This window comes from Monocercomonoides exilis, assembly GCF_001643675.1.
Source record: "Monocercomonoides exilis strain PA203 chromosome Unknown scaffold22-1379369, whole genome shotgun sequence".
Classification (NCBI taxonomy): Eukaryota; Preaxostyla; order Oxymonadida; family Polymastigidae; genus Monocercomonoides; species Monocercomonoides exilis.
Genome location: NW_027150567.1, coordinates 376,179 through 395,338, shown reverse-complemented (window position 1 = coordinate 395,338; position 19,160 = coordinate 376,179). Strand labels below are relative to the sequence as shown.

The 19,160-nt window shown below is 31.9% G+C and overlaps 4 protein-coding genes across 4 annotated transcripts; 1 reads left to right on the top strand and 3 right to left on the bottom strand.

Annotated features, from left to right (window-relative positions):
* Positions 1–1,398: 1,398 nt before the first annotated feature.
* Positions 1,399–3,053, bottom strand: MONOS_7556 (uncharacterized protein). Its single transcript, XM_067877891.1, has one exon. The coding sequence runs from the start codon at positions 2,608–2,610 to the stop codon at positions 1,597–1,599; it is 1,014 nt and encodes a 337-aa protein (XP_067727428.1). The 5' UTR covers positions 2,611–3,053; the 3' UTR covers positions 1,399–1,596.
* Positions 3,054–4,379: 1,326 nt separating this feature from the next.
* On the bottom strand, positions 4,380–5,617 carry MONOS_15690 (putative Zn-finger in Ran binding protein and others domain containing protein). Its single transcript, XM_067868584.1, has 6 exons — positions 5,569–5,617; positions 5,338–5,486; positions 5,248–5,286; positions 5,075–5,175; positions 4,838–5,001; positions 4,380–4,748 (listed from the first exon to the last, which is right to left on the bottom strand). Exons 1-6 carry the CDS (start codon positions 5,602–5,604, stop codon positions 4,695–4,697), a joined length of 543 nt encoding a protein of 180 aa, XP_067727427.1. The 5' UTR covers positions 5,605–5,617; the 3' UTR covers positions 4,380–4,694.
* Positions 5,618–5,626: 9 nt separating this feature from the next.
* On the top strand, positions 5,627–8,107 carry MONOS_15689 (putative lipid transport family protein). Its single transcript, XM_067868582.1, has 2 exons — positions 5,627–7,507; positions 7,670–8,107. Exon 1 carries the CDS (start codon positions 5,682–5,684, stop codon positions 7,383–7,385), a length of 1,704 nt encoding a protein of 567 aa, XP_067727426.1. The 5' UTR covers positions 5,627–5,681; the 3' UTR covers positions 7,386–7,507; positions 7,670–8,107.
* On the bottom strand, positions 8,097–12,991 carry MONOS_15688 (p97J). The gene is made up of 10 exons (XM_067868581.1): positions 12,788–12,991; positions 12,661–12,713; positions 12,495–12,589; positions 11,764–12,402; positions 11,299–11,410; positions 10,796–10,994; positions 9,982–10,143; positions 9,570–9,696; positions 8,988–9,107; positions 8,097–8,694 (listed from the first exon to the last, which is right to left on the bottom strand). The coding sequence occupies exons 1-10, from the start codon at positions 12,902–12,904 to the stop codon at positions 8,600–8,602; spliced, it is 1,719 nt and encodes a 572-aa protein (XP_067727425.1). The 5' UTR covers positions 12,905–12,991; the 3' UTR covers positions 8,097–8,599.
* Between the last annotated feature and the right edge of the window lie 6,169 nt (positions 12,992–19,160).

The following is a 19,160-nucleotide window of genomic DNA, read 5'->3' as shown; positions in this document are numbered from 1 at the left end:
AAATGAAGAAAAAGTGGAGAAAGTTAATATCGAAACTGCGCATTGAAAGAAGCTAATCTAAGAATTTTTTCAAAACAGTGAAGCATTTAAGCTGAGGTTCTTTGTCCGTTGGATTTGCTGTGTTTGAAGATCTTGGAAGGAGTGACCTGTTCTTTGATTATTACAGTTGTAGATTCCTCAATTCTGTTTCCAAGTTAGAAACTCGCATAGAATGAACAGCCTCTGGGCGAAGCAGCGTTGTTGCTAGAGATGATGTGCAAACAGGTTTTGGGCGGATCATTTTTTTTGGAGATCACATATTTTATTGGTGTTTTGGTTGCTGAGCAGCTGCGATGTCAATTGGTAATTCATTCTCAGAAAAAATAGGCTGCTTTATTATGTTGGTTTCCTTTGAAAAGCGGTGGAGTTTGTTTAGGCTATGTGATTTTTTTGTGTGCAAAGGGCTCGTGAAATGAAATTTTTTCTTCCAACAACAAAGCATTTGCAATTGGCTGATCTGTTTGCCTCGCTGCTGGCACATCCGAAGATGTGCAAGAAGTGGAAGCGTTTGTGACTGGAGCAACAGAAAGGGGTTAAAGTGCAGTGGAGGCGAATGAGACAATTCTCGAATGTCGAATTGAGTGAGACTTGGAATAAGAAGTTAAGAGGATAAAGAAGATTGGAAGGGAAAAAGGAAATGATTGAAATATTAGAAGGAAAACAAGTGGGGTGGTTTTTTTATCCGGACATTTTTTTTATCCGGACAAAAATTTAAATTTTAAATATCTCAACAAATATTCAATATTAATTTCCAGCAATTTGCACAGTTGTATGTTAGCATAAATGACATCGATTCATATACAAATTTTTAACAGCAGTGTTGTATTTTTTTTGAAATAAATAATTTTTATTTTTGAAAATCCTTCTTTTGATGAATTTTTCTATTTTTATAAAATGAGTTGGCTCATCTTTTATATACACAACTTATTTTTTCCATGATATAAACAATTCTGGTTATTTTTTATTTTCGGCAATTTGCTCGTTTAGACTGAATGGAAATTTGTCATTTTTGAAAAATCATTGTCAATGGGACACCTTAAAAAATATTTTTCATTAAATACAGGAGCATCTAACTGAAACTAACACTTGCAGTTATAAATATAATAGTTATTTAAAATTACTACTGCGTAATATTTAATAATGATTCAGTAGGGATTTTTAAAACTTCATTTGTTTAAAATTCAGATGATTATAAATGTTCAATTTCAAAGAAATTCAATTAATGTTAATACCATGGGTGCTTTACCCGCCCCCTGGTGCCAAACCCGCACCCACAAATTGAATTTAAAGTTCACATTTTGTTATATGAACACTATTCATTTTCAATCGTTGAGCTTTGAAAAAAATAGGACAAGTACATCACATTATTGAAAAGCTTCATTGTTTGGTGTTTGAGATAAAAAGGTTTCGAAGTTTTTTTTAAAAATTCTTCAACTTAATCAGTTTGCGGTAATACAAGAACAAAAAAAACCAAATGTGGTACTCACTCGTTCTTCTTTATCAATAATCACTTTCAGCAGATGCAAACCTTTCAATGTGAAAAAACAAACAAACAAACTACGATGACAACGAAGAATAATTCTTTTCGCGACATTCAATTTCTTTTCTGCTGAAAGATGGTGAAACTGCTCTTTGAATTGGCTTCTCCTTTTCCGGTTTTCTTCTTTCATCAATGAAGCTTTCTCCACTTGTATCATCGTTGATTATTTTGTAAATTATCTTTTTCTTTTTCTTTTTATGTTTTATTTCTCTTTTATCTTCATCTGCAGAAGAGCTTGACAAAAGAATGTTGAATTCTTCACGAGAATGCTTGGTTTTTGATGTTGAAGGAGTCGAAGAAGTTTTCGCTTTTTCTATTTCTTTATATTTGGATCGAAGAAATGCAAGATGCTTTTCTGCATATTCAAGTTGTTTTTTCAATTCGAAGCTGTCCAAATCTTCTATAATTGTTGTTGAATTTAATTTGTGATCATCAGACGGAGAGGAACAGATCGATTCGTTCGGCGAAGTTGATTTTGTTGAGTTTGCTTTTTCTGAGGAATAAATATCTGATGGTATTGATGAAGCTGAAACACTTTGCCTTTTTGGTGGAGAATAGCTTCCAAAAAGTTCTTCACGCCAATCTTGAGACGAAGAATGAAGATCTTCTTTCGATGGAGAGGCTCCAATAGGTGCTCCAGATACGCGAGAGAGAACGGGAGCTGCGGCAACAGGCCAGACTCCTGTCTTAATGAATGCTGCCTTCACTGTTGATGGAACACAAGCTGCAGCCAAGGCTTCGGGGAGAATTTCTGCAAGTTGGGCTCGATAAGAAGGGAGAGAAAATGGAGAAGGAATAACAAATTTGTTACTCAAAGTGGATTTTAGTCGAGAAAAAACACATGAGTCACACGGCTGAAGCAAATGTGTCATATTAGGTGGGAATTTTTTCAGAATGATGTAATTTTTTTTAGCTGCTTCAATTACAGTTTCGTCATTGTGAGTTGAATGATTATCCATTAATAAAAGTGCACGATGAGAACTTGTAGGTTTCACTTTCTCCGCGATTAATGGAATCCAGTAATTAATCATAATGTACTTGAAGATATCCTTAGTGATCCACCCGGAAGATGAAAAAATATATCTGATATCAAATGAAGAAAGTGTGCGAAACTCTTTCGGGAGTGTTTTCTTTGGCCATAGAAGAAATTGCGGTAATGAGGATCCGTCAGCGCAGATACAAAGGCATATAGTTGCATTCGGGACTTTCGGAACGACGGGAACTTGTGGAGGAGTTTGACTTTTTAGGCAAACAACCAGTTTGTTCGATGATTCCCCACATGCGATAGACGATTCATCAAAATTGAATATATCCGCAGCTGTGATATTGTATTCCGTAACAGTGCTTAACAATTCTGAAAACCATCCTCTGATATTTTCTGGTGACTGCGCTGATATTTTTGCAACGTCCGTGTGCCTTGCGATTGCAGCCTTCAAAACATCACTTCGTTGAATTAATTTATATGCATTTTTTTTGTTGATTGTTTTGAATTCTTGCTTCGGTTTTGATGATTTTTCTATTTGATCCACACACTTAGCAACATGAAAATGTTACAAAAACAAATTAATAAATAATGCAAACCATGTTTTGCACATCGCGAATTCGAACTATTGTCTGATTTGATAAAAGGACTAGCACCTGGTTCTCAATTTCTTCCAATTGGTCGTTCGTAATTGCCTGAGGGTGCACATTCCTTCCAGCTTCTCTGCCAGCTCTTTCCGCTCTTATACCTCTTTTCCATGCATCTTTTGACACAACCTTTGCTTTTATGGCAGTTGAATATTTCACTTTAAAACTTTTTCGAATTGCGAAAAGCTTTTTCGATGGGGATTTGAATGATAGATATTCCTTGGTTGCAAGAACTCTGTGCAACTGAGTTGATGATAATTCAGGTTTTTCAGTCATCTTTATTGGGTGTGATCAAGCATATCAAAATTTCTTTTGTTGTCATTTTGAATCAAAGATAACGTTAACAAATTTCGTTGTCTGACATACAAAGCGAATAATATTGAACTGGTTTATTATTTTCTCTAGCTCTGAAAAAGTTGCAATAAATATAGTCTTTGGATTAAAGAAGAAACTGGCTTAATTTTGAAAGAACAAAAATTAACGGAGATTGAGCAAAAGCAAAACTTGGATTGTTGACATCATTTTTAGATGTTTTAAAATAGTTTTCAATAGTTAAACATCTAATTGTGTTTTGAAAGCTCATTCAAATATGAATAGGGTGCGGGTTTGGCACCAGGGGGCGGGTAAAGCACCCATGGTATTATGAAATAATTGTTGATAAATTTTCAATTACAATTTTGTGGAAATATTATATAACTATTATATTTATAACTGCAAGTGTTAGTTTCAGTTAGATGCTCCTGTATTTAATGAAAAATATTTTTTAAGGTGTCCCATTGACAATGATTTTTCAAAAATGACAAATTTCCATTCAGTCTAAACGAGCAAATTGCCGAAAATAAAAAATAACCAGAATTGTTTATATCATGGAAAAAATAAGTTGTGTATATAAAAGATGAGCCAACTCATTTTATAAAAATAGAAAAATTCATCAAAAGAAGGATTTTCAAAAATAAAAATTATTTATTTCAAAAAAAATACAACACTGCTGTTAAAAATTTGTATATGAATCGATGTCATTTATGCTAACATACAACTGTGCAAATTGCTGGAAATTAATATTGAATATTTGTTGAGATATTTAAAATTTAAATTTTTGTCCTGATAAAAAAACCACCCTATTTTTTTTTTCAAGAAATCAGTTTTTTTTTAGAATTTAAATAATAATAAATTTTCATATCTTACTAACTCAAACTTTCTTTAAATTTTTTTTTGCCAAAATTTAATTCAAGTTAAATGATAATAAAAAACATGCTTCATCATGGCCAATATTTACATTCATTACGTGCAAGCTTAATATGAAATTCTTCAATGATAAAAATGATTATTAAAGATTAAGACTTGTTCAAATTTCAAAATTGTGCCATGTATGTGAAGATAATCGTCCAAAGTCAATGAACATATCAAAATCATAATAAACCTAATTGTTACGATTTGTGTAAAAAAATACCCTCAAAGAGCTTAAAATAAATCAGATAATCACATTCTACAACTTTTCAAATTGGCATCTAAAACAAGATGTGCGAAACGCATAATTATACTTAAAATTTTATCATTCAAGTTTCAGGAAATAAAAATGAAAGACAAATAAGCATGTTAATAAATTCTTAAAGCTTTTAAATAGCAAACGGCATTGCAATTTGGGCACTTCCAATCACCAGGGCGTGATTCTTTTACACGGCCATCTTTCATTTTTGATTGAAAAGTATCACCAATTACTGTCGAGGCAAATTTTTCTGGAGAATCACATTTTTGGCAAGTAGAACGGAAAGAATAATTTAAATATCCACATTCTTTTTCACAAGCAACAAAAAAGTCAATAAAATAATAATAACGCATTCAAAAATTCAAAGATAAAATTCAAACTTGAACAGTACCAATCACCTTCCCTTAAAGGTTTTGCTGATTTCATTGTTTTTGTTCTATTTGTTGCCCAACGAGAATCACCGCATGTCAAACAGTCAGATCTGAAAAGGTGGCGAATTTGAGGTATTCGAATTTAAATATTGTTAAAAGACTAAAGAACATGGTAAATACACATTGTAGGGGGATTAAGCGCTCTGCATTGCTCGCAAACCCTTTTCAATTAATGGAAAATAAAATGGAAAATTTTTATAACAATTTCACACCAATGCCCTGTCAAGCTTGAAGAAGGAGAGGGGGAAACCGGGGTAAATGGCTTAGTAACTAACGCCATACCACGAGGAATAAACATTGGTTTCGGCTGAGAGCAGCGAAAGCAAGCCATTCGTTTGGAATAATTATGTCCAGAGCATTGCTGCAGAAAACGATTTTCAAATTCGCATTCATCATTATGTTATTAACTATATAATGAAATGAAATATAAAAATTGCGCAAACAGGGCAAATCCAATCTCCTGCACGAAGTTGATCCATAAAACTTTCAGATAATCCCTTAATCATTTTGAATTAAGTACACATTATAGATAAAAAGATCAATATTTCACTTAAAAATGTTGTTTTTTGTATTTTTGATTCTTGGTGCAGTAACATCTTCAAAAATTAGCTATGAAGCAGGAAAACTGTATACATACGATTTTCACTCGGCTTCAAGAATTGAAGCAATGAATTCTGAACAAGAGACACGAATTCAACAGTTTGCAATGACTTGCACTGCGAACTTTATGTGCATGTACGCTGGTGCAGGTGAATTTCTTTTCGAAATGACCGCAAAAGATGTGAGAATTTCACAAAATATTGATGGAGATTATTCTGTTCTTACCGGAGAAAAATCGGATTTAGAAAGCGTATTTGCAAGACCCATTGTGTTCACTTTGAATGAAGCTGGAGAGATATCAAATGTTAAAGCTTCCTCAGAAGATTCGGAAGAAGTTGTCAACGTTAAGGCAACAATTGTTAATTCGTTACGTACTCATTCAAGTGATGAGAGTTCTTCAACACAAGTCGAGCTTGATACACAAGGAGTTCATGAAAGCCATTACGAAATAACTGATGCAGAAGACGAAACTGAGATTTCCAGCTATTTTTCAGAGAAAGACTTTTTCTATTTCCGCGATCCATCACTGACTGAAGAAAATATTACTTTGAGCGGTGAGCAAACGACAAGGCTATCTGAAGGACTTGTGAAAGATGCAATGCAAAGCACATATGTGTCATTTACAGCACCATCAGACATGGAAATGGACGAAGCCGAAATATCGAACATCATGATGACTTCTGAAGGATCTACCATGTTGACTTTGAACAAAGTTGCTACCTCAAACGCCGAGCCATTTGCAGCAGCAAACGCAGCAGAGGCGATGAAACGCAACTATCAGGAGATGAAGCCCGTTTCTTTCCTCGATGAGTCCTTCTATGCTCATCGTCCAGCGAAGGAGGCTCCACTGGAGAAAGGAATATCAAAGAAGGACTGCCCAAGCGGTGTGGATCTGTGCAAGTCGTATGAGCTGTCTTACTGGGTGGGGAACAAGTCGTGCGGGCTGGAGCTGACAGGCTCGGTGGTGGCTGGGACGAACAAAGGGTGCAAGAAGTCCACAAGGAACATGCTTCTAGGGGCGTATGCATCACTCAACTTGTATGTGCTGAACTGCAAACTGTCGCTTGCTGATGCGTATGCGGAGTATGGCTATGTGAACGGAGCGTCCCAGCGCAATGCTGTTGACATCTCTCTGTTCTCGCATTCGATCTACCACAAGCCATTCCCTGAGCTGCCCTGCTTTGAGAAGTCCTTCCGTATTGTGAATGCATCCAAATCGTTCACTGCGAAATACACTGTGTATGTGTCTGTGCTTCCTGTTACTTTCCAAGTTGGAGTCAAACTTTCGTTCGAGGCAACAGCTCCTTATCGCATCTGCCTGCAGACGTGGGACGCTTCGATTTCTCTTGTTCCCAAGGCTACGGTGGATCTGTTTGCAGATGTGAGTGCGTCTATTCTTCTGGCAAGGGGAGGGATCAAGCTGTCAGCCAAGATGACGGAAAAACTGGACCCAACCGCATATTTATCGATAGGGCAGTGTCGTGTGGGTATTAAAGCGACCAGTTATACCGACCCTCTCACAGCACAGTTTATGGGCCATGTGCAAGTGCGTGATTGCAGCGACTGGTGTAATTGGGGCCCAGATCATACGTATGTGTTCTGGAAGTGGAGTGCACCCACAATCAAGAAGAAGTTGTTTGATTTCTATTATCAGGTGTAAAGAGATTGAAGAGGAAGAGGAAGAGGAAGAGGAGAGGGAGGGAAGGAGAAGAGAATGCGAAGAAAGAGAAGGGGAAGGTAATTGGAAGTGCGAATAAAGCTTTGCAAGTAATCAGTTGAAAGGTATGAAAAATTTTTTATTTGTTGAATTGATTTGAAAATTAATAATGTTTATTTATTTATTTATTTATTTGTTAATTTTGCATTGGAATAATCATTGGGCAATGAACGAATTGTACATTAACTGACAATCATATGCTTACACCCCCCATTCTTCGAAGCAAGTGATTAATTATTAGAATTATTTGCGGAAGTATAGAATCATTAGGTGAAATTATAGTCAAATTTTTTATTTATTGCAAGCTGTAAAAGTTATATAATTTTTTTTTATAATTTTTTGAATTTTATTTTTTTATTATTTATTTTTGTTTTTCAATTTGATTTTCAATCAAATAATTGCCAAATTCGGAAGATTTCAAAATGTTGCTGTTAACGTTGCATTTGCGGTTTTGTTATCTTCTGGAGAAGATTTTTTAAAATTATGAAAGAATTATTAATAATAATTAATTATTTTTTCGGTTAATGGATTTTTTAACCACTTCCTAACGCTTTCTCTTTACTTATTTTTATTTATTTATCAGTTTTTTTGTAAATGCATGATTAAAAAACAGAGTTGTATTTTTTTAATCGTAAGAATTGAATAACAAGCTGATTGCACGATTAGTTGTTGTATTCTTTTTCTTTTTTTAAACTCCAGTTATCAATTTCATAAGCACATTGACAATGTTAACATCTCAGCCAACAAATAAAAAAAAAATAAAAATAAAAAATTAAAAAAATCAAAACAAATAAAAGTCTTCAAAAATCAATTTTTCAAGAACTAATTTGCATTATCCACAAATTCTTAATCATTATTCTTTGAAACTAAAAAATATATAACTAATGTTGATAAATGGAGTGAAAAGATAAGAAAATTCAAGTAATAATCAGCAAAAACGCAGCATGCTTATATTATAAAAATACAAATGAAAATAATTTGAATAATAAAAAAATGGTATTTTAATTCTACCAATAATATTCATATGCTGATAAACAAAAGAAGAAAGATAAGTCTCAAAAAAATGAAAATGAAAATGAAAATGAAAATGAAAATGAAAATGAAAATAAAAATAAAAATAAAAATAATTATTTTTTTTCTTATAAAAATGTCTTTGATCATCCAGAACCATATTCTTTGTTCCACTGCTCAAATCGAACAAGAGAAGAAGGATTGGAAGAAGGTCGAACTGTCTTCAAAGAGTCTTTAAGATCTGTGGAATTTCAAAAAAATAGAATTATTCACAATCATCACGGGGAAAGAAAATGAATTTTAAAAAAATGAAAAAAACAAAATGAAAAAAAAAACACAATTTGAAAAGAAAGGCAAAAATGGAATTATTTCTGAAATATAAAAATTTCAATGACTCATAAATGAAAATACATGCATACACAGAGATATACACACAAACACAAACACGCAAACTTACAAATAACCATTCATTTATTCATTCATTCAATGCATATTCATATTCAAACATACAAACACATATAAACTCATACACACCATCGATAGAGACCGGCCGGATGTTGTTGGAAGAGGCAGAGCGGATGTTTGACATGACCTCTCTGACAGGGGCAAGGGCAGCATCTTTGCAGAGACCAACTATATCTGCATTGGAAAACACTGGGGAAGAGAAGAAGGGGAAGAGGGAAGAGAAGAGAAGGGGGAAGAAGGGGGAGGAAGAAGAAGAAAGAGGAAGAAAGAGGAAGAAGAAGCGGAGGAAGAGGAAGAAGAAGAAGAATTAAATAGAGAAGATGTTGAGGAAGAAGAAGCGGAGGAAGAAGAGGAGAAAGAGGAGAAGAAAGAGGAGGAGGAGATTGGAAAAAAAAAATGTTACAAAAATAATACAAATAGAATGGAATTGAATAGGAAAAGAAAAGAAATGTGTAAATAAATAAATTGTTAATGAATGAAAAGAAAATAAAATGATACAAAATAAAAATATTTCTTTAAAAAAAAAGTTAGAAAAAAGAAAAAAATAGAAAGAGAAAGAAAGAAAAATCAAAAAATCATTAATAACATTATTTATTTATTTATTTATAGTTTTATTTATTTATTTCATTTATCTCTTAAATCCATCCATACTTTCTGTCTGTTTAGCCAGCCATTCGAAATCAGCTTCAGAAAGCGAATGTTGAGTCTTTGAAAGTGTGTGTTTCAGAAGAAGAACTCTTCCATTGGCATCGGGTAGGGGCAGATAGACACGACGGGGCTAGAGAGAGAGAGAGAGAGGAAGAGGAAGAGAGAAAGAAAGAAAGAGAGAAATAAAGAAAGAGAGAAAGAAAGAAAGAAAAAATGGAAAAAAAAACATTACAAATAAATTAATAAATAAAATAAAATAAAATAAAAAGAAGAAAGAAATGAAAAGAAATATGAAAAAAAAAGAAAGAAAAAAAGAAAAAAAGAAAAAAAGAAAGAAGAAAGAAGAAATAAAAAAGAAATGAGAAAAAGAAAAAGAAAAAGAAAAAGAAAAAAATTTAATTTCTTTCCATCAAACCAATCTCCTCAAAACAGCTGTGTCCAGATCAAACGGTCGATTCGTAGCTCCAATGAAGACAACTCTGTTTGAAGAAGAGGAAGAAGAAGAAAGTCCATCTAAATTAACCAGAAATTCAGTTTTCATTCGAATGGATGATTCATTGTCTGTGCTGCTACGCTCCTGTTGGAAGAAAGAAAGAAAGAAAGAAAGAAAGAAAGAAAGAAAGAAAGAAAGAAAGAAAGAAAGAAAGAAAGAAAGAGAGAGAGAGAGAGAGAGAGAGAGAGAAAGATAATGAGGATTGTGAGGATTTCAAAGAAGAGGAAAAAAGGAAGGGAGGGAGGGAAGGAGAAGAAGAAGAAGAAGAAGAAGATGATGATGATGAGGAGGAGGAGGAGGAGGAATATAAAATCAAGAAATTAATGAAAAACATTTTTGAAAAAGAACAAAGGAAAAAATTAAGTTAAAAAATTTTCTTTTTATAATAATGACAAATATGCTTTTTCCCTTTTTCATTGAAAAAATAATAAATAAATAAATTAATAAATAAATAATCTTCTTCCCTTTCTTTCTCGCCCTCTCTTCGTTTCGTTTCATTTCATTTCTACGTCTATTATTATTATTATGATTACAATTATTTCTTTTATTCTCCATCATCATCCCCACCTCTCTCTCTTTCTCTCTTTCTTTCTCTTTCTCTTTTTCTTTCTTTTTCTTTTTCTCTTTTTCTCTTTTTCTTTCTCTTCCTTCCTTCCTTCTCCACCTCCTTCTCCCATCTTTTTCTCTCTCTCTCTCTCTCTTTCTCTCTCTCCTTCTCCCTCTCCCTCTCCCACACCGACAGTATCGAGTCTATCTCGTCAATGAACACAATGCTCGGCTGCACCGCCTCTGCCACTCTAAACAGAGTCCTCACCATTTTCTCCCCTTCGCCCACCCACTTCGAAGTGAGGGAAGAAGCTGAGAGCGAAAAAAAACGGCACTCGGCTTTGTTGCAGAGAGCACGGCAGAGGAGGGTTTTGCCTGTGCCGGGGGGGCTGGGTGAGGAAGAAGAGGGAAGAAGAAGAAGAAGAAGAAGAAGAAGAAGAAGAAAAAGAAAAAGAAAAAGAAGAGGCAATGAGATAGAAAGAAAGAAAGAGGGAAAGAGAAAAAGAAATAGAAAGTTATATAAAAATCATACAAATAAATAAAACAAATAAATAAACTAATAAACAAATAAAAAAGCAATCCTTCATCCACAAAACCCTCTTCCCTCCTAAAAAAAAAAAAAAAAAAAAAAAAAAAAAAAAAAAAAAAAAATGCAATTTTCATTAAAAAATGTCCATCACCGCATCCACACACCCAAACAAAAGCAGCCCACGAGGCGGGGCGCGAATGCCTTCGAACAAGTCCGGTCTGATAATTGGATAAAGAACCATCTCATCCAGCAGCTTCTTTGCTTTGTCGCATCCAACTTGAAAGGAAAAGGAGAGAAAAAAAAGAAAAATGAAAAAAGGAAAAAGGAAAAAGGAAAGAAAAAGAAAGATACAGAAATAATAGAAGCAATAGAAACATTATAATTTTAATTTATAAACGTAATCAAAAATATGCATAATTATTTGCGTTTGATATGTTTTGCACAACAAAAACCTATTTCTTTAGGGGGAAAAAAAAATAAATCCCACAATTCATCTTCTCCTTCCTCTCTTCCTCCCTTCCTTTTCTTCCTTTTCTTCCTTCTCTCTCTCTCTCTCTCTAAATACAATTTCCTCTCTTCCCTCCACTCACCTCCTCTCCACATCTTAAAAAAAAACGCCTCCTCCAAACCAATATCTTCAAACGTGACCCCGCCTTCCCCTCCCACCACCATCTCGTTCGCCACAGCCTCAATCATCTTCCTCTCCAACGACGACAAAAGACTCACAGCTGCCTCGCACTGCTCCTTTGGCATTGCCTCCACCACTGATAAGAGAAGCTCATATCCAACTTTGGCTGGCTGTGAAGGGTGCAGGCGAGCAGAGGAAGAGGAAGAGGCAATGGGGTTATGAGCAGTGGGTGTGGTGGAGGAGGAAGAGGATGATGATGATGATGAGAAAGAGGAAGAGGAAGAAGAAGAGTGAGGAGTTGATGAATTAAAACTGAAAGAAGTTGGATTGGAGGACTTTGCGGAAGGCGCAGGAGGTGCAGGAGGTGCAGAATGTCTCAATTCGATTCCCCGTGCTGGATTCAAAACAGACGATGCTGATGAAGGCTCTTTGGGAGTCGAAGATATACGTGAAATGCCTCCTTGAGATGACACCTTTGAGCTTTGCATTATCATTTGTACAACTGGCGATATTTTTGGCTCTTCTAAGGGAGGTATGTAAACTGGTAGTGCAGGAGGAGGAAGCGGATATGTGATGTGAGTTACAGGAATGGGTGTTGTATTAATTTCCTTGTATTTTTCAGGAAACAACGAGCGGCAAACTGTTCATATTTCAAAAAGCAAGAGGGCAAAGCGAAAAAAACAGAAATAAATGCAATGTTTTGACGATAACTTCTTTATAAAAATAGCAAACATTCAGGGTTTGCGTCAAGAATTTGATTGACTCTCTTTATGGAGCCTTCCATTTGGCTTTGCATCCTTGCTGTTGCCTTTCTCGTATCATCATTTCTGCAATATAACAAAGTTCATAAAGCATAAATAAAAAAAGATAAATGTGCAAAATATATAAATATGCTAACTGTTGAGAAGGTGGTAATGGAATGTGAATAGCTTTATTGTAGCAATTTGCTCCCTAAAAAGCAAATAAGCAAGAATGTTGAAAATAATAAAATTATACGCATTTAAAAGTATTTCAACAATCAGCACCTGAATATAAAATTCGAAAGCCGAACGCCATTGCTGGAACTGATCTTGATCAGTTGCTCTAAGAAGACTTTTTGTTCCTTCTTGGTATAGCCTTAAAAATTCTGCTCGTTCCGCCATATGTTGTTAAAAATCTGTTGAAGACAGCAGCTTCGATTATTTGATATTTAAATAAAACGATATTAATATGGCAAATAATTTAAATATGGACATTTGATCAGATAATAATGATAATAGTTTGCTTGTCGTTTGTTATTCCAATTTTCAATTAAGTTGTTATTGGTTAAAAAACATGTGGAAAAAAAAGGAAGAGAAATTTCATGAAAAAAAAGGATAAAAACAGTTTTTATTATTTGTTTTTCCTTTTTCTTTTTATATGTGTTTTTGTGGTAAAGAAACTATTAAATATTCAAACTTTTCTTTCATTACCCAACATTTATTTCATTATTCCATTTGTGTGAACTTTTTTTTAAATTATTCACTTTCGCATTTTTCAGTGAATATAGTAACTTTCATAATAGGCGGACACTTTCCTAATCGCCGGACAGTAGCCTTTTCTCAGCAGCTAATGAACGTAGAATTTTAATTTTTTCCGACATCAATCGTAAGGTGAATATGAGTATATGAAGCATTCTGAGAATACTTCATTCTTGTTCAATCATTTTTTAAAAATAAATTTTGTTCTTCGGAGAAATTCGGAAAAACTAATAACTTCCTTTTTCTCCGAAGAACAAAATTTATTTTTAAAAAATGATTGAACAAGAATGAAGTATTCTCAGAATGCTTCATATACTCATATTCACCTTACGATTGATGTCGGAAAAAATTAAAATTCTACGTTCATTAGCTGCTGAGAAAAGGCTACTGTCCGGCGATTAGGAAAGTGTCCGCCTATTATGAAAGTTACTACACCAAAAATAATTCAATTTCGAAAAAAAATAATTCATATTCGAAAAAAAATAATTCGATTTCGGAATTAATAATTCAAAATCGAAAAAGAATAATTCAAAATCGGAATTAATAATTCGAATTCGAAAAAAAATAATTCAAAATCGGAATTAATAATTCGAATTCGAAAAAAAATAATTCGAATTCGGAAATTAATAATTCAATTTCGTAATTTATTAATTCGATGTCAAAAAAGAATAATTCGATTTCGAAACGTAATTTTTTTTTATTTGTGGAGTGAATAACTTGTGTTTGGGGTTTTAAATTCTTTAAATTTTTATCTCATCAGCAAATTTGGTTTATCAATATTTGAAAAATGACGCATTTTCATTAAAAAATTTTCTTTCATTTTGAATGAAAATTTAATGATTGAAGTTTATTTGAAAAGAAAATGATTTCATTTTCACATAAAAAATTGATGATTTTGATATTTTTACCAAAGAAAAAATTTTTTTCTATTGGTAATAATATTCTTGTTTTTTATTTCTCAATAAACGTGATAGAAAATAAAATAATATTTTTTTATTCAATAGAATGAATTTTTTTGAAATTTCTATAATTTCAGTGATGATTTTCAAAAATTATAAAAAAAATTCAAAAAATTGATTTGATTCATATTTCTGTTAAAAAAACAGTTATTTGAGAAATAATATTTGATTGATTAAAAAACAACTTGAAATTTATTGAAATCCATTCTCGAGATATGCAGTCTAATTCGGATATAATCACATCGGTTTTTGCACTACATTTTGTGACTATATCCGATTGTGATTATACACGATGAAGCTTAACACAGAAAAAAATAAAAAATAATTTTAGAAATAATCAATTTTGTGTCGATTATTTTATTTTTGGAAATTCTTCATTAAAACACATTTTTCACTAGCTTGAACAATTTTTTCATAAATACACATAATTCAGACTCATTTGAGCACATTTTTGAAAAGGAGAAAAATTGAAAATTTTGATCAAAAAATCGATTTTTCATAGAAATAATCACACATAACAAGAGAAAATGTGATTATATATTTTCTGCCCTGTGATTATATGCGATGAGAAATCAATGAAAAACCAGCAAAAAATGTCGGTGCATCGAAAAATGTGACAATAAACGATGTTGATTATGTTCGACGTGATTATTTCCGGTTTGTACTGTATTTATATTTTCAGTTTTTAATGAATATCGAAATTGAAGTATTCATTTTCGAAATCGAATTATTCTTTTTTGACATCGAATTAATAAATTACGAAATTGAATTATTAATTTCCGAATTCGAATTATTTTTTTTCGAATTCGAATTATTAATTCCGATTTTGAATTATTTTTTTTCGAATTCGAATTATTAATTCCGATTTTGAATTATTCTTTTTCGATTTTGAATTATTAATTCCGAAATCGAATTATTTTTTTTCGAATATGAATTATTTTTTTTCGAAATTGAATTATTTTTGGTGTAGTAACTTTCATAATAGGCGGACACTTTCCTAATCGCCGGACAGTAGCCTTTTCTCAGCAGCTAATGAACGTAGAATTTTAATTTTTTCCGACATCAATCGTAAGGTGAATATGAGTATATGAAGCATTCTGAGAATACTTCATTCTTGTTCAATCATTTTTTAAAAATAAATTTTGTTCTTCGGAGAAATTCGGAAAAACTAATAACTTCCTTTTTCTCCGAAGAACAAAATTTATTTTTAAAAAATGATTGAACAAGAATGAAGTATTCTCAGAATGCTTCATATACTCATATTCACCTTACGATTGATGTCGGAAAAAATTAAAATTCTACGTTCATTAGCTGCTGAGAAAAGGCTACTGTCCGGCGATTAGGAAAGTGTCCGCCTATTATGAAAGTTACTATATTCACTGAAAAATGCGAAAGTGAAATTATTGTTCATAAATAAAGATCATTTTTGAGAACAAAATGAAATTAGCGACAATCAAAAAACATACTGCAGTCATTAAATATATGCCATAGACCTGTGCGACACGACATGCAAATTTTTGTTGCTGTCAGTCACTTAAAAAAAAATAAAAATAAAAAATAAAAAAATAAAAAGAAAGAAAGAAAAAAAAATTCATATATTATTTTTGTGAAGATGCCAATTCTTCACAATCAATTAATATTTTTAAGTTTATTGCAAATTATTGAGTTATTTTTATCATTTGATCAAATGATCCATAATAATATAAATGGATTAACAAAACACAATTTTCTTCAAAATGCGTTATTTATCATCTTAGAACTTTTGAATTGTGTAAATACATATGTGAAGATATCCAAGTCAATATACAATTTAACTGCAATTCATTTTATTTAAGCTTGAACGAATTCAATTACAATGATGGAAGGGAATTGTTTTCCCATTGAAATCCACTGATAAAAAAAAGCAGAAGATATATTCGAGATGAAAATTCAGTGGTGTGCATAAATTATTACTCAAATTCTTGAATAAAATATTATTTGTTAAATTTTATTTTGATGAATAATTTTTAAGCCTTGAACATTGTTATAAGGTTGTTCAAATAAAGAAAATTGAAGAAATGAGCGAATAAATGGAAGGGATGCGCGAAGAGGAATTTAAATCGATTTTTGTGGAAGAACTGTTAGGCAGAATTCACAAATTTATCGAAGAAAATGTAATATTCATAGAAAATGTCACTCTGTTGTTGAAGCATGTCTAATATTACGCTTCACTTAAAGATTCATGTATTGATGGTTTTGAAGAATCCTCATTACACAAAAGATTTGAGAAATTTATTGTTGAAAAGAAGAAGAAAATGGATGAATAGAGGTGCATATTATCAGGAGATGAATAACTTCAATTAATGAATTCCAATTCTTGTACAAGTTATGGAACGGAGAACATGCAAAGCTTATATTTGGCAAAGCTCAAGTGTTGCAAGCATCATGAGATGATTGAACAGAAAATCAAGTTTATTGTCTTTATTCATTTAAAGAAGCAGCGGAAAATACAATAGTGGTAATTGATAACTTGCAGAAAGGATGTGCAATTAATCCACTTTCGGAGGAGATTCAGCAGCCTACAACTGTTGATTATATGATGAGGATTTGTTTGCATTCCTTTTTAAATATTTCAGGATGGTTTAATGAAAAGTCAGATAATGGAGTGAATGAAGAGAAAAGAATAGATCTATAAAGAAAGATTATAGGAAAGATAGAAGAAGAAGGATACGAGGACTTTATCATAAGCTTTCATGGAACATTTGATTTTCAAAACAGAAAATATTTTGATAATTCATCATTCGATATTTATGAATATTTTGTGATTGAAACTCTTAATTCTTTTCAATTAAAATTGAAACTCCAAATTTTTATATCTTTTGTATTCATTTCACAAATTTGAAAACATACACTTGAGGATTTGATAAAGTTTTTAATTATTAAATAATCACTTTTAAATGAAGTGAAACCTGACTGCTTTAATTAAAGAGTTAAATAAAAAGAAGCTATAATTATTTTATTCTTTTCTTTTCTTCTTTGAACACTTCCTTATTGAACTTGTTGCTTCAATATGCTAATAACACATAACAAATCAATTATCTTTCTTTCATTATATCCAGCTGCCTCTCATTTCTCGAAATATTCTATCATTAAACAAATCCGAAATTATTCTGCAATGTGAAGGAGTTTTGTTTTGTCCAGACGTTTTCATCAATTTTTCAACAATCATTGTATAATCAAAAAATAAAAAAAAATAAAAATAAGATGGAGAGAATCTAGAAAGAAAATAGATCTTCAAAGATGAAGAAGAGCGAGGATGAAAAGCCGTAGAACTCGTAAATCAAGTGACAAGAGGAAACAGACTTGAACTGTTGAATGAATATTTGGGCAATACTTCAATTTGTCAAATATCATAAAGTTTTATAAACTGCAAACTCCTGAAAAACATTGCAATACATTATTTCATCGATTTCATGGGATATTTTATATTCAAAAGAATGAAATTTAAAAATACTGTTCAATTATCAAGATCAATTCGGTTAGCTTGTTGCATTTGTGCAAATCGTATCAATCACTCTCATCAAGCAACTATATCTTCTTTGCTCAGATAAAAACTTCAGTTATTCAGCAATAACGTTTTTAAGATGCAAGAAACAGTTCCTTTTTGAATTTCATTTTTATCTGCTATTTAATTGAAGATGTGAGACAAACATCAAATACTTCGTAACTGACATTTTTAATATGTTATTTACGTGTTTTTCTGGGATGAAATTCACATCATATGAAGGAAAATGCAAAACAAATCAATCAAACAAAGAGTGATGAAATCATAAAAATAACAAATATGCACATCTTCAAACAATAATTAGTGAAAACAATCTTTCAGTAAATAATCTTCAGTTCTTTTTTGTTAACATATATTTGGTTCTTTCATTAAAAAAGAAGGATTATCTAATATCAAACGAAAAGTTATGGTTGAAACAGATAGAAAAACGAAATCTAAAACATTTCATATGCTCGACATGTAATTTTGTTATTCTGTTTCTTTTTCGAACGTGTTTGTTTTATTGACAAAACGTATTGTCAGTTACAGAAGTTACTTCCGGTGGCATTAAAAAATCCATGTTTCACTGATCTTGTCACTAAACCATTATGAACTTTCGTCACCTATATTTCCGTTTCAAATTTTTCTTTAATAAATGCTTCAAACCAATTTAAAAATCATCATTATTTGAAAAGAGCGTAATTTCACATTTTTATTTCAAAAAAGAATAGAAAAAAAGATTTTTTAAAAAAAATGATTTTGTGATCAAATGAAAAAAATGAGCATGTCGGTCACCTGTGTCAGTAACTGACTAAAATTGCCACTTGTCGCACAGGTCTAATTTGCCATTAATATTTATGATATGCGAAGCAAACAACACTTTATATTTAACGATTCATCAGTTAAACAATTAATTATTTTGATCAAACCTATAATGAGGAAATAATAATTTACAATTTAGGCATTTTTGATCTTTGAAAAATTGAAACCAATTTCTTAAATTTTTTTTGTTTTTTATTCATTTGTATTTGTTCAATCGAATTTTTCGACACAGATGAAAACTTTCATTTTAAAAAAAAAATTCGACATTGGTCTTTCCAATTGTCCGACAATCATCGTTCTATTTTTCCTTGTCGCAAAGGCCTAAGGGAAAACATTTTCAGATTGTGCATGAGAGATATGGTGGAAAAGATCGATATCTTACATTTTTATGAAAATGATGGAATCGAAAATGGTGATGGAATGGTAATTGACGAAGATGCAAAGGAAAAGTGTTCTTATTGATATCCAATTTTTACAAAATTCACAATAATCATGAGAAAGTTTTTTATCATTTTGTATTGAAATTGTTCTCGTCGTTTAAACACTCGAAAAGAATTTAAAGAGAATTGCAATTAAAGTGTGATTCCAATTTCCT